The sequence below is a fragment of the Grus americana genome, chromosome 2 (assembly GCF_028858705.1).
Source record: "Grus americana isolate bGruAme1 chromosome 2, bGruAme1.mat, whole genome shotgun sequence".
NCBI lineage: Eukaryota > Metazoa > Chordata > Aves > Gruiformes > Gruidae > Grus > Grus americana.
In genome coordinates this window covers 149,850,266-149,864,747 of record NC_072853.1, presented here as the reverse complement: position 1 = coordinate 149,864,747, position 14,482 = coordinate 149,850,266, and the positions used below count along the sequence as shown (strand labels likewise).

Here is a 14,482-nt window from a genome sequence, read left to right as displayed (position 1 = left end):
CCTGAAGAAGCCAAAGCCTGCTCTCCTGAAGTCCAGGGTAGCGAGCTTGCTGTGCACCCTCCTTGCTGCCCTAAGGATTTTGAACTCCACCATTTCATGGTCACTGCAGCCAAGGCTGCCCTCGACCTTCACATTCCCCACCAGTCCTTCCATGTTGGCAAGAACAAGGTCCAGCATGGCACCTCTCCTTGTTGGCTCCTCTATCACTTGGAGAAGGAAGTCATCAACAACCCATTCCAGGAACCTCCTGGATTGCTTATGCCCTGCTGTGTTGTCCCTCCAACAGATACCAGGGTGATTGAAGTCCCCCATGAGGACCAGGGCTTATGAACATGAAGCTGCTCCTAGCTGTCTATAGAGGGCCTCTTTCACTTGGTCTTCCTGGTCGGGTGGCCTGTAGCAGCGTCCCCTGTCCCTGCCCTCCCTTTAAGCCTGACCCATAAGCTCTCGGTCAGCTCCTCATCCATCCCCAGGTGGAGCTCCATGCACTCCAGCTGGTCATTGACAGAGAGAGTGACACCCCCTCCTCCTCTCCCCTGCCTGTCCTTCCTAAAGAGCCTGTACCCTTCCATTCCAACACTCCAGTCACAGGAGCCATCCCACCATGTCTCCATGATGCCAATAAGATCATAGCCCTGCAGGCATGTGCATGTGTCCAGCTCTTTTGTTTATTCCCCATGCTGTGTGCATTTGCATAGAGGCATTTCAGTTGGGCCTGATGAAGCCAACTGGCTGGCTGGAGTGGCTGGAATTCCTTTGTGCTGCACTTCAGGTGGTCTCCTGCTGACCTGTGATCCTTCTCCCAGCTCTGGGCATCTGTTGGTGGCACTGGCACCAAACTGGTAGGAGTGGCATGGATTGAGGTTCCCCTACCCCTGCAACTTTAGTTTAAAATCCTACACAAGAAGGTACAGGGTACTTTTTTGCCATTATATGTCACCTTTCAGATGTTCATAACAACCTTGCAACAATTCAGCCCCCATTAAAGCAGGAAAAGAGCACCTCTGCCTGGATATCCTTAGTGTTCCTTGTTTAGTTTAGTTAGTTTAATACAATCTCAACAGTGTTTGCTTTCAAAGTTTACGAAATTATTACAAAGCTAAAATAAGGCTCAGAGCATTTTGTATCTGTAGAACTCAAACCCAATTCTTCATATTGCAATGGTTAGAAAACACACCAATTTGCATGAATTGCTTTTGGTATTTACAATTATTTTTTAAGAAGTCACACTTTCTCAAGGTTAAAAAAATCCACAACCCATAAGGGCAGCTTTCAGAATGATTTTTTCAGTGTCGTGTGGCTGATACACACTATGCTGAATTTTAAGGTCATGTATTTATTTGGAAGTGTAATTATGCAAATACTATTTTCATCATTGTAAATATGTTCTGGGACCAGGACTAAAACTCCTGGTGCAAAGTTCCCCCTAAGGAGCTGCAGAACTATCAGTATAGTTGCTCTCTATATATCCACAAATATATGCCTTGTGCATGTCTGTGTAGAGTGAACAGATGAGATGCCCAGAGGGGAGAAAGTTGCACAGACTTATTTTAGCTTTGTAATAATTTTGTAAGTTGATGCTGTCCTCCCTTATTTTCAACCCCCTAACATTAACCTTGTAAAATTTTTGATCTGAAAGCTATCTCTTGGATTAGAATTGGCAGATATAGTTAAAATTATTTCCTAGTTGTAAAAATCAAGTTTGAAATGAAATTTCAGGTACCTGCATCTTTTTCTTGGAAATAAATAGATACAAATCAGGTTTCATTGACCCTAGACTGTAATATGCCCTAACTCAGACACTCGTGGTAACATAACTACCAAGCTATAAGCCTGCAGTTTTTGTGGATGGCTGATTTTCTTCCATCCTCCATTTTCTCCCCATCAATGGACCTCACAATACATTCTTTTTTCTGGCCAAGCATAGTCAGAGGTGACTAACTGTTGAGCAAGTTGCTTAGGTGGAAGGCAAGTTTTGGGGCTATACGAAACTCCGTATCTCCTCAGTGGTTAAGGCAGTCAGCAGTTACCTTTGGCCTCTGTGAGCTCAGCATTTTCCAGCTATTCATCTTCACTTCCCTAAAGAGCTCTATAAAAGTTAACAGCACAAACAATACGCTAGAGATTAGCACAACTAATACAAATACACAGCAACCAACTGGCAGTGTAACAATTTTTCTCTCCTAGGGCAGGGTCTATGGCAGGAAAAGCCTTCACAGACCTTTGCGTAAATCTGGTCCTTAAAAAGACAGGAGAGATCATTGTCATCATTATCAGCGCACAAAAGTTAACAACAGTTAGGTCACCAACTATTTGTGATGCTGGAAAAATCATTGAGAACAGCATTCGTGTTTCAATTTCTTCCCTGGGACAGACTTGCTCTTCTCAGCAGTTTCCCCTCGAGGAACATTATTATAAACAACTGTCCTATTTTTATGCAAATTCATGTTTTACAGGAGATAAGACAGTAATGATAAATTCTTCCCATTTCCTAACACTAGATGAGAAAAACTCCACTCCATAAAGAACCAAAATTGTAATATCAGAGTGTCATTCTTAACGGGGGTGAAATATATTCCCTTATTAGCAGGAACAGAACATCATTTGTTCTTGTAACATGATCTGGTTGTCTGGAAAGAAAAATCCTAGTTAATCATTTTATTTTATTATATTTTTTCCAATGACTGAAGTTTACACAAATGAAAATAACTAGGGATTCATCATGGGTTGACAATACTTTTGGATTAATAATGGGTGGTATTGCACCTCCTCTAAATTACTAACTACCTTGACAGGCAGCTAATGAACACTGCAGCCCAGTGCAGTAGCCTCCTACACATTACATTGTCCCCTGGGTGTTAAATGACACAAGATGCGCAGATTAGGAACATTTCTTATTTGCATAAATTAAGCCCCGGCTCTGCCTTACCTTGTCTCCTTGTCCTTGGGCATCACAGGTGACCCATAGCCAAAAGCCTGCTTGTCGACTGGGGAGGGCATCACCTCGGCCATGCCTGGGAGGCCGAGGGCGCTCCGTGCTTTCGCGTCCACAAACACAGGCGGTCCCGGCTCCTTTTTGAAGGACTGGCGGCTGGGGGAAGACCTGTCGGGCTGGATGGTGTGGGGGGGAATGTGAGCACTATGGTGAGGATGAATATCGATCATTCTCATGTCAGCCACCCTGTGGGGTGAGGCGGGAGGTGTTTTAGAGCCGAGAGTGGGCAAGTGGCTCTCCGGGTACTTTCGTGACTTTTGTCTGTACAAGGACTGCTCCAGCATTTCTGGCTGCATAGAGGGGTTGCAGTAAGTGCTTGATGACCTCATGGCACTGCGATGGTAGGCTACGATGTGATCAGGGACATCAAGGGGGTGTCCGGAGTGAGGTGCAGCCACACTCATCCTCCCCTCATGAAACAAGTAGGGGTCACCGTACAGACCTTCATTTCGGATCAGGGCAAGGTTTTTATTACTCATGTCCTCATCTGGCTTCACGTCCCGTCTCTCCAAAATGGCGCTTGGGCTGGGTGATATCGAGCGTGAGGCTGGCACGCTGGAGAGCCGGTCCCTGGGGATGGTGGCGTTGCCTGGCACACCCATGGGCCGGCCTCCGCCATAGGGAATCCTGGACGGAGAGGGAGGCATGGAGTGGGGCACCGGGGTGGCGGGCGGAGAGCTGGGCATCACGTGTGGAGGGTGTGTGGCAGATCCCGGGCGGGAAGCACTTGGGCCATCTCGGCCCGTATAAGCAATTTCCCTCTGCATCTGGAAAGAAAAGGAAAAACATATAAGATATAAAATTACTGAATGAGCAAAACATGATGTGGATTGTGACGACCTTGACATCTACAGAAAAAAAAAGGGAAAAAAACAAACCCTCAAGACCAAATAATTTGTCATCTGCATAAATAAAACACTTTGGGACCTCAGTGCCTAAAGAAAGTAACACCTATAAACAGTAATAAAATGGGCTGCACGTTAAAGGAATATGAGAGTTTTAAAAATGCTTTTACTTACACAAATACCTTCTTACCCTTATCTGATATTCACAGCTACCGAAGCTGAAATGAAGGGTTTCAGTGCCAGGCACTCTAAGTACGTGTAGCCAGTGACAGACTTAAACAGTTTATTGATCAGACACACAGGCTAGAGTTCACCAATTCCAAACCAGGGAGAAAATGCTGATGCTCTGGCATCACAAATAGACCTGAAGTCCTTAGACAAGAAAAATAAATATTACAACTAATTGGCTGTTCGCTTCAGTGCAGGATTTAGCATTTTGCTAATAACTTCATGTGGTCTTTATTACACAACGGATTCACAAAGTATAGGAGAACAACACATACAAAGATTTACTGACTCTAAGACACTCAAGTTGCATGAATATAGACCCCATAAAACATGTGCTGTGGGCTTGCTTTATTGCAACCAAGGATAAAGAGCTTCAGATAGTTTGTGGAGGACACACTCAGAAACTCAGCAAATATTTTATCATAGTTTTGTAAGCAGCAGCAGAAACTGCCAGCAGTAAGGAATGAGCAAGGAAGGAGAAGAAAAGGCAAACTTCCATATCAATGTATTTGTACTTTGTTAACTGAGGCCTTGGCAAAAAACTGCAATGAATACATGGGCTTCTGAGTCTGTAGCATCTTGTGCTGCCCAGCAATGACCTCTCTCGATGGTTGAACGCTGTCAATGACAGACAGAGGAGAAATTCTCCCTCTAGCAAACATCATGTACCTGCTCTAGTGCCGTTAGGGTAAGGTGGATAAACAGGAAGATGAAAAAGTCAACTGGGTTCCACTAACTACATAAGAAAAAAATCGCAGCTTCTAAAATTTATGTTGGCAATTTCAGCTTCCCTATCACTTTCAAGGGATTGTAGAAAGCTGAGTGTCACCAAGCCCAACTACATGTTCATGAAGTTACACAGCACATGCTAATATGCAGTGGAAGTTGCTGATCTGAAATTTTCACCGTTTTTCTCCCCTCTCGCTCCCTGCTTTGACAATATGACTGGATTCATTGCAGTTACAATGATCCATGGCTGATGAAGCAAGAAATTATATTCTATTCCCACCCCACCACAGGTTTTTCCACTGGTAAGGGAATTGTGATGGCGGTATATAAACAATAGCTGTTCTCATCACGGCAGGCTCTGCACTTGGGAATTACAAATGATGTTCCCCAGGGCCAGAGATCAAAAGTCTGGAGTATCAGGTATCAAAAAGAAGAAAGGAGATAACCTGACTGTGGCAGCAGCAATAATAAATAAGTGTAACAGAACAAAGGAGCATGCTGGGATGGGTCATAAATGAGCAGACAAAAGTCATCAAGCCAAAGGGGAACATGAGATAATTTTTTCATTTGCTCAGAGAATTACTGTAGTTTGGAATTTAAAATAAAATATAACTAAACAGTATTAATAAAATTATCAGTGGGCATTCAACATAGTTTTCTATCAGCTTGAAACACTGCAATGTACTGAGCTGTATTGTGTGTTCAGACTCTTGACCTGGGCTAGCGGAACAAAAAGACTCCTACTGACTCTGAGCAGCTTTGGGATCGTGCCTCCAGGAATAGGCAGCCATAGATGTTTTGCACTGATAGAAGAGCCCAGAGAAAGAAAATCCTCCTTGGTTTCTACTGTACAAGCTATATCATGCCCTGTTTAGTTGCTTCAGCTAAAGGTACAACAGATGCAATAGTATCTGGCACAGAAACCATAGACACTGGGATACACTGGGTTGCATTGAGAGGAAAATTCCAATGTTACCTTGTAGAGAGGAGAAAATTTCCATGGGAAGCTTTGAAAGCAACCAGTTTAATTTCCCCTAACTTCTGGACTTCATATTCCTGTATATGTTCCTTCATTTCTCATCAGTCAAAGAAATCTGTCAAAGAAAAACTCCTATTTTCCACCTTAATGTATTGACATACGTTAAGATGGAAATGAGGAGTTAAACAGAGGGCTGAGCTATTGCTCAGAACCCTGTGTCTGAGTATTGGCATATATAATGCTAATGACTTTTGCTTTAAAATAACACTTGGAGTACACAGCCTGAATCAAGACCCCGTTGGGCTGGGCAGGGCACAAATGCCTGGGCAGACAACCCCTTCCTGAAAAGTTCACTTTCTATTTTAAGCCAATGCTCAGCCCCTAGCTGGAGCATGCAGAAGGGGAGAGCAGCTCGAGCCACAAAGTTCAGGGTGCCCAAGGCAGGTGCCCCGGGGCGTGTGGGCTGGGCAGGGATGTGAACTGGTGACGGGGAGCCAGGCAGCCTTTCCAGCTGGATTACAGTGTCTTCTGCCACCTGATCAGTATTTTCTCTCTTTCCACTTTTCTCTCTTCTCCAAAATCTCCAGATTCTTTGCTAATGTCAACTTTAATATGCAAATGATGGTCTCTTCTTGCTTCTCATCTATACATCTTCTGTGTGATATTCAAGGCATACTACTCTCTCTCATATATACCCCAATTTCTGTGCTGTTTTTCTTCTTCTGTCCTCCACCACAAAATCCCCAGGTTGCTCAATGAAAACACATACTCTAATATGCAGGCTGTCTTGAGCCACATGGTCTTGGACTCAACTGCATGACTCAGGGACAGAGAAAGAAGATAATGGGCTTATCTGAGCCTCTAAATACTAGGTGCTATCACACCCAATTGCTTTGAGGGCAAAAGGAGGAAGATTTTTAGGTGCAAGCATAGGATCATGTGCTTTTTGACTGTAGTCATGTAATATGTTTGCCTGAGGGTGTGGTTTTCTTTAGCACATAGCTCTTCCTTGTTCTTACTGCCTGTAGACTTTACATCCTTGAAATAGAAACTTGTTTTGTCAATCCTCAGGTTAAAATATGGCAAATGGCTAGTAGCAATTTTTGTATAAAACATTTGAGGGGAAAAGACATCACTGAGAATCTTTCACCTTCTGTTGTAAAAAAGATCACACCATGTTTAAACATCTCCTGTGGAGGACTTGCTATCATCTAACAATACTTAAGTCTATAAGATACATATTTGGATTTTTTTTTTTTAACAAAGCAATAGAGACACTGAGGGGTCTCTTGTTTCTATATACTAAAGAGTGAGCATCACATAAAACCAATTATGTTCAGTTCTTTATTTCAAAACTAGTTGGGTACACTCAATAACTTCCTGTATTTTGAATATAACTAATTTTCCCCATAGCAGCCCTCACAGTGCTGTGCTGTGTATTGGTAGCAAGCAAGGTAACACACCAGCGTTTTGGCTACTCCTGAGTAGTGCTGGCATAGCACTAAGGCTGCCTCTCCAACATTCTCACCACCACCACCAGTTGATTGAGGGTGGGCAAGATCTTGGGAGGGGACACAGCCAGGACAGCTGACCCAAACTGACCAAAGGGATATTCCATACCATGTGACATCTGCTCAGCAATAAAAGCTGAGAGAAAGGAGGAGGAAGGGGAGGCATTTGTTATTTACGTTTGTCGTCTGGAGCAACCACTATGCGTACTGAAGCCCTACCTTCTGGGAAGTGGCTGGACATCATCTGCTGATGGGAAGTAGAGAATAAATCTTTTGGTTTTCCTTTGCTTCCACGTGAGACCTTTGCTTTTGCTTTATTAAACTGCCTTCATCTTGACCCACAAATTTTTTTTCCATCTTATTTCCCCCCCTCCCTCCATCCTGCTGCGGAGGGGAGCGATAGAGCAACTTGGTGGACACAATGCATCCAGTCAAGGTCAACCCACCACATCCTGGTAGCTCACATAAAGAGTGGGCAGGCCCAGCATCTCTGCATACAGCAGAATACAAAGCTTGTGGCAGCTCCTGGCCTCTCAAATAGCATGGCTCCCCTGAAAGAATGGCAGCGTAGTGGTATCATAAGCCTTATGGATAGCAAAGAGCCAGCTGCTATTCAGTGGTTCAACAGCTGGTGATTTCTGCAGTTCAATCCAGTCTGCCTTGTCATCCATCATCAGGACTAATACAACACTAGACTGATCTTTATTCTAAATTTGCTACAGCTGTCCTACCTCATAGGTCACTTTTGTGGTCTGTCCCAACATGGGCATCTCACAATGAAGAAATCATCCATACTTCTCTCTCTCCTGTTGCCTTCAACACATCATTTGCACCTGTGGCACACACCAGACAGGGCGTGCAGAGCCGTGCCTGCATGAACACCAGGGCAATGCAAGCCAGCACCAAGCTCTAAGCCTATGACTGATTCATCAGCACCACACCAACCCTTCACCACCTGGATACCAGAGGAACGGCCTGACTCATGCCATTATCTGCTAACATCTCATCACAAAACACGGTCAAAGGGAAAAGTAGGCCAGAGTTTCTGACCTGGCAGCCCTTCCCATTGCTCTCCCAGGCCTCGTCTACGTCAGTAAAGAAGACAGCAACTGGCTTTACCCCAAGGATTTCAGCCTGCCAAAATACCTACATGGAGCATGTTCCCTAGATGGAGCCTATCCATGCACCGTCTTGGAGACACCCCGGAGTTCCCAGCAGACTCCATTAATCACCTCTCAGGCATGCAAAGCTATTACTTTTCTTACTCTCCTGTTGACACCTTGAGGAAACTGCACCTACACTCCTCAAGCTGGCCCACCCTACAGAGGACACCTGCAAAGAATTCTGTCGAGACCGTGGAGAGTCTTCGATGAAAAAGCTACAGAAATTCTAAGTACTGATATAATACTGATAAATTCAACTGTTTGTAAAGAGACCTTTTAAGGAAATTCCTCACCAGAAGAAAATTCTCTAAAAAGTGAGGCAATCCTTCACTCTTCTACCCAGGAAAGACTTAATTAAAGAACCCCAAATCCAACAACAATACAATCTATTAGTTAGTTCTTTCCACGTAAAAATAAATTGACAGCTTTACTGTACTAGTTGTCCAAAACCCTCAGTTTAACCAGTAGTTGCACTATATGATACCACTTCTGTCATGACTGATCTTTCATTCAGGTTGGATTTGGACACCTGAATGCACAAATCAGCTTTTGCAAAAAAACCTCTCATATACGATTTTAATATTTCTAAAATAATACAATTTACAATAAGAAATAGTGCATTTGAAAATTACAGAATTGTTAAACAGTCTGAAAATGAAATTTTTTAACTATCTGTACCATGACTATCTGTCTGAAGCCAAATCCTTATGCTATCAGACATCACTGAGAGGTTGTCACAGTTGTCACACTTGTCTGTTCTTGCCTTCTCATACTAAGTCATTAACTTCCTATAAATTTTCCCATTCTATTGGGTCATTACAGAAAAAAACCAGGCTGGTTGCAGCTGTGGGTTCCTCCAGCTGCCCAATGCCATACTTGAAAACCGCAAACACATTAGCACAATTTTTAGCTTTTTCTGGTCTGGAACTTTCCAATGAAAAATACTTTCAGCAGGCAATGCTAGTCCAAAAGAGCTGAAACGTTTCGTAAAAAACATCAGTAAAGAGAAAAGTTGGAAAAAACCCCACCTAGCAGATTTCAGTCAAACATTGACATTATTTCTTATCAGACATCTCCCTGGAGTGCTCTAGAGCTTTGGCTTTACAGATTCATAGAGCTGGGGCAACTCAATCTGAGTCTGCCCTGGGGTAGGGACCCTAGCTCTCCCATGGTCTCTTCAGCAGAGTGGGTACTTGGTAATTCTGGAATGATCTTCTAGACCAAGTAGTAAGACATGCCAGGGGTTTCAATGTCCATTGCTCCTCAGCAGTGCTTCCAGACTAGAAGTTTATCTGACAATTTTGGCTAAGAATGGGCCCCCTGATGCCCAAAAGAGAGAGTTCAGACCATGAAAGAGCTGACCTAGGCTAAGTTGGAGACCTGGCCTCAGCTGGGTCTGGCCCCACAGTACAAAGCCTGAGGAGCTACCAGGGTTCACAATTGTTTTTCATGACGGGAACCACATGCTGGTAATTCCAAAATAAAACTGACTTCAAATGTTCAAACTTCCCATGAATGGGGAACTCCAAGACCCAGCTAGCTGTTCTTAACATGTCCCACATATTTCCATTGTTTTTTCCCAGATAATTTTCCAGACAAGGAGTTGCAGAACCCCCTGAGAAATCTCAGCATTTATTATAATTAACTTCCCATTCTTAGCACGCATCTAGGTTTCAGTTCTTTAGCTCCTTTTGCACAGTTTTGTTATATGCCCAGCTGTAAAATCTCTGTATTACAGTGAAAGAAGAGTTGAGCTAAAAACTCAGAACATCTATGAAATGGTAATTTTCTGGTTCTAGTGACTGATTACCCCAGAACAGAATGCTTAATTGGACGTATATGGATATGGCAAGAGAATTACTCGGGTTTTCTTCTTCCATTTATGCTCTAAATTCTATGGTTTTCCTTTCCCTTGATGAACAACACGGCAATCAGCCAATATAAGATGTTTCTTAGGATGAGTCTGTGATGGGAAGTGATGGTGAATTGACCCAGTCCTCCGGTTTCTATGTTCAGAGACGGTTTTGTTGTTTGGTGGGTTTTTTTGGTTGGTTTTTGGGTTGTTGTTTTTTTTTTTTCCCCAGAATAAACTGGCTAGAAGCTGACATGAACAAAATAGGAGAACCAGAAAATGATGTTCACTATCCTAGGAGATAAAATTCAGAGCACATAAACATGACCCTCCAGAAAGGAGGCATCATGAGTGAACCTTAATCAGGTGTTGTTACTATACTACTCAATATCACTGTGACATCCAGTCTCCATACCTTTCTGCCAGTTGTGCAGGTATACACAAAGGTTACAGCCTAAGCACTATTTCATCCTCAAGAGCAGAATTTTTAGGATAGCATATTGTAACTGCCCGTACACTGGCTTGAAGCTCAGCCTTAGCATCACTTCCCTTTCCATGCCATAGAGCATCAAACACATTCTTAACATTATTGTCCCTTATTTTATACCTGTATCTTTAATGCACACTTGTGCATGAACCCAGTCCCTACAGCGATCCAAATGTTTTAACTCAAGGTACTTTACATGTCTCAGTATGTCCTTTTATATCCCTGACTACATATAAACTTAATTCATACCATATCCTAAAGCTCCCATGGGGAAAACAAAGAATACCTAGTTCACTTTTTACTGAATGTAAAACAGATCCATAAAATTCTAAGCTAACCACAAAACAAATGTAATGGTAATATCAAAAATAATGTTTGATTGCTTCACCTTGCCTTTAAGTCAATGTGCATGCTGAAGATGGATCATGCACGCAAGCAGAGAAGAGAGTTTCAGACCAAATCCTACACAGTCTGCTCTTTCAGGCATAATTTCTTCAGCTATCCTGATGCTACTCTGAGTGTTTGTTTCTACAATTAAAAACAGTAGCATTCTTATTACACTCTTAGACAACATTGTTACCTACAGACAAATAGAACAGTCTTTGACAAGATTTTTGCTCTGAAATAATTAAAGCCACTTACTGTTACTTGAGGAAATCACCTGTATGGCTACAGCAGTAAGATGAACATTTGGTTCCACTTCTTCTAATAAAGCACTTTTTGTTTTCAGCCTTGAATCTAAATCCTCAGCCTACGGTATAACATTTTGTACATCCATGCCTTCTGGGAAAAGGTTTTGAAACAGTAAGAATGTTCCTTGTTCCCTCTGCTCACAACAGGGGCAGGCCATCTTGCTTTACCCGGTCATCTAAGTAATGCTGCTTCAATAGACTGAAGTACTTTTCCACATGACAAGCCTGCAATTTCTCCTCCCCTTTGAAATTAGTCACTAAATAACCTCCTTGGCATGTCACCCAGTCACAAACTGTGCAATACTATGTGATTCAATCGCTCAACCATTTTTTAATGTGTGCCTATAAGATGTATAGAAAGAGACTAACATTATGGAAGGAAGTACAAGAGAGACTCACAAAGGGGAAAGTCATAAATAAAGCAGTGAGTAACTTCCGCTTAGGTAAGAGAGTGCATTTCAAAGGCAACGATATGAAACACATCCATATTAATTCCCAAACAGGAGAAGACCTCAAATTATTTAGCAAACCCATTACATACAATTCTATATTAAAAAAAAAACCAACACAAACAGTAGTCATAAACCTTGGAAGTTTTTCACATACTTGGATTGGTAGTGACATTTGGTAGAATGAAGCGCAAGCCCCTCCCATGAAGGAGGCTGCCTACTCATTAACCAGGCACCTGAGACGCTTGGCTAACCTGAACTTTGCGGCCCCCATAAATCAATCTCATTGTTATCTCTGCAGCACACTACACTAGCCATTATGATTAGTTTTGTCAAAAGACCATAGAATATAGAAAATGTCTTCTTATAAATACAGTATTTACAATCTAAAAGAGACGGCACTTAAATATCATCATAAGGGAAAATCTCATGACATGAGCACTCCCCAGTCCTGCAGTTATCTTCTGGTTTGGGGCATGTGTGCTTTTTTTGCTGTTGGTTTGGGGGTTTTTTTGCTTGTTTTTGTTTTTATGCAAGTAAAAAATTGCCTATATCATCATGACTGGCATTCAAAAGAATGAAAATACAATTTATGCACATGACAATGAGCTAATATCGCTGTAAAGAACCAGTTATAATGGGACCTTACTGGAGTAACGTTTTGTTTCACAGTACTGCTCTCAGTCTCTCAGCCATTAGTGGGGGAGGCATCATTCATTTCTGCTGCAAAAGGGCAATCTGACACAAAGCATTCAAGTAACAGGACAAAGATCAGAGCAGATCTGGTAGTCAAAACTAAAAACCCAGGTGTTCCGCCCCTTACTACACCAAGCCCTACAGCAGAGAAGTCCTCCAGCTTTGTAGACAGCTGCTGTGTATTCTGATTTGTAATGTATGCTGTAAATTTGTATGCCATTATTGGCCTTGACCAGAACTTCACAAAATTTTTATGTAGTGTAATATAAAGTCTTTTCAGAAATGTAAAAAAAAATATTAATTTTGTCTTAAATGTTTAGTTTTCAGTTTCACTATAAAATATTTTAAAATATTATTTTTATTAAATATTTGCACTAGAACTATAACAAAGTATTATTATGGCACAGAAACAATGTTAAACCTATTTATTTTCATTTCAAATTTAATCAGTCAAGGCTTGTTTCTTGCAGTATACGAGTAAAGCAGTATTTACCATTGAAGCATCTGGTTTATATTTGGCAGGTTTAACTAACCAGTCAAGCATCCCCTTTTAATGAATGGATGTATATACTTGACCTAGTTAAAAAGCTGCTTAGGTCTGCTGACCAACCAGACTCAAAAACATCAAGAGTAAAAAATACAAGCAAATTATCCCAGTAGACTCTTATGCCACACATGCTTTCCAACAGTTGCAGAGTATATTCTTCCATCCATGTTCCTCCTTACAGGCTAAAAAACCTGCAGTGACAAATCACATTATTATGCTAATATGCAGGATAAAAAAGACCACTATATTTCACTGCAGTTTCTCTGCAATGAATTGCAAGCTGGTAGGGTGCACATTTTCAGTAATTGGACTCTAGCATGATAAAGTATATCCCAGAACATAGACGTACTATATAACTAGTTCTCTATACATCTGGCACTATATGCAAGTCTTCAAGTATCTGATGCATACGAAAAGTTTTTCATGAGAGGAATGAATCTTCTTTTAATTTTAAAATACATCAAGCACAACATCATAAATATCACACAGATATATCATTACCAAGGCTGTAATTTAATTTGTAGGTTCTAACAATACATACAAACCATTCAAGCATCACTTTCCATTTCAATTACTTTATCAGAGCCCTCAAGCCTTGTCTAACTTGCCATGTATTATCCTGTGTTTAATTACTTGCCATATATTTGTTTATAATGTACTGTACAGAACAAGAGTTCCTTTTCAGTTTAACCCCCTGTATAAACAAGGGGCATACCCCTAAGAGGCGCAAACCCCTATGCTTCACTGAGATCAAGCCTGGAAGTTTAGGTTAGCTTATTTATTACTTTAAAATCAATGTTAATGTTTATGTTAATGACAGGCCCAAGTTACCACTGAGCTAAATCACCAGTCACCCTACTTTCTTCTACACTATTAACAATGTTGGTCCCTTGGACCTTTCCATCAATTTGCCCATCACATTATTTTCTGTTTGCTTCCCTCATTTTTAAGTGGAAAAAATGTTAGAGACACAATATCAGTAAAACACACAATTATAAATCCAGAGAATATTTTGAAGTCTACTGTGGGGTGTACACATGTGGCATACACGTAACTTATTGCTTGACTGCTGATCAAAGTTCTTTCTGTTCCTGATAACAGCTCTTTTGGTTCCTATTCCCTTAATAATACCTTTGTGGATGGAAATAATTAAGCAGTTATTGCCTTGTAGTGATGTAAACAATCATTTCCTTGACAGAAAACAGGGAAGCATTTACTGGCTGGATTGCTTGTCACTAACTCAGGACTTGGTTTCATTCTCAGCACTCTGGAGCAAAGCTTGTGATGGAGTCAATGGGGTTTTGCTTAA

At 41.6% G+C, this 14,482-nt stretch overlaps 1 protein-coding gene across 13 annotated transcripts in view; it reads right to left on the bottom strand.

Annotated features, from left to right (window-relative positions):
- KIAA1217 (KIAA1217 ortholog) overlaps nucleotides 1-14,482 on the bottom strand; it is a 376,038-nt gene that overhangs the window by 51,416 nt on the left and 310,140 nt on the right. For 12 of the 13 annotated variants that reach the window (XM_054816856.1, XM_054816859.1, XM_054816857.1 and 9 more), the window contains one exon: nucleotides 2,930-3,762. In XM_054816856.1, the coding sequence (XP_054672831.1) occupies nucleotides 2,930-3,762 (833 nt within the window). Of the gene's footprint in view, nucleotides 1-2,929; nucleotides 3,763-11,431; nucleotides 11,646-14,482 lie in introns of those variants that run through there. The other variant, XM_054816865.1, reaches the window with a different exon arrangement.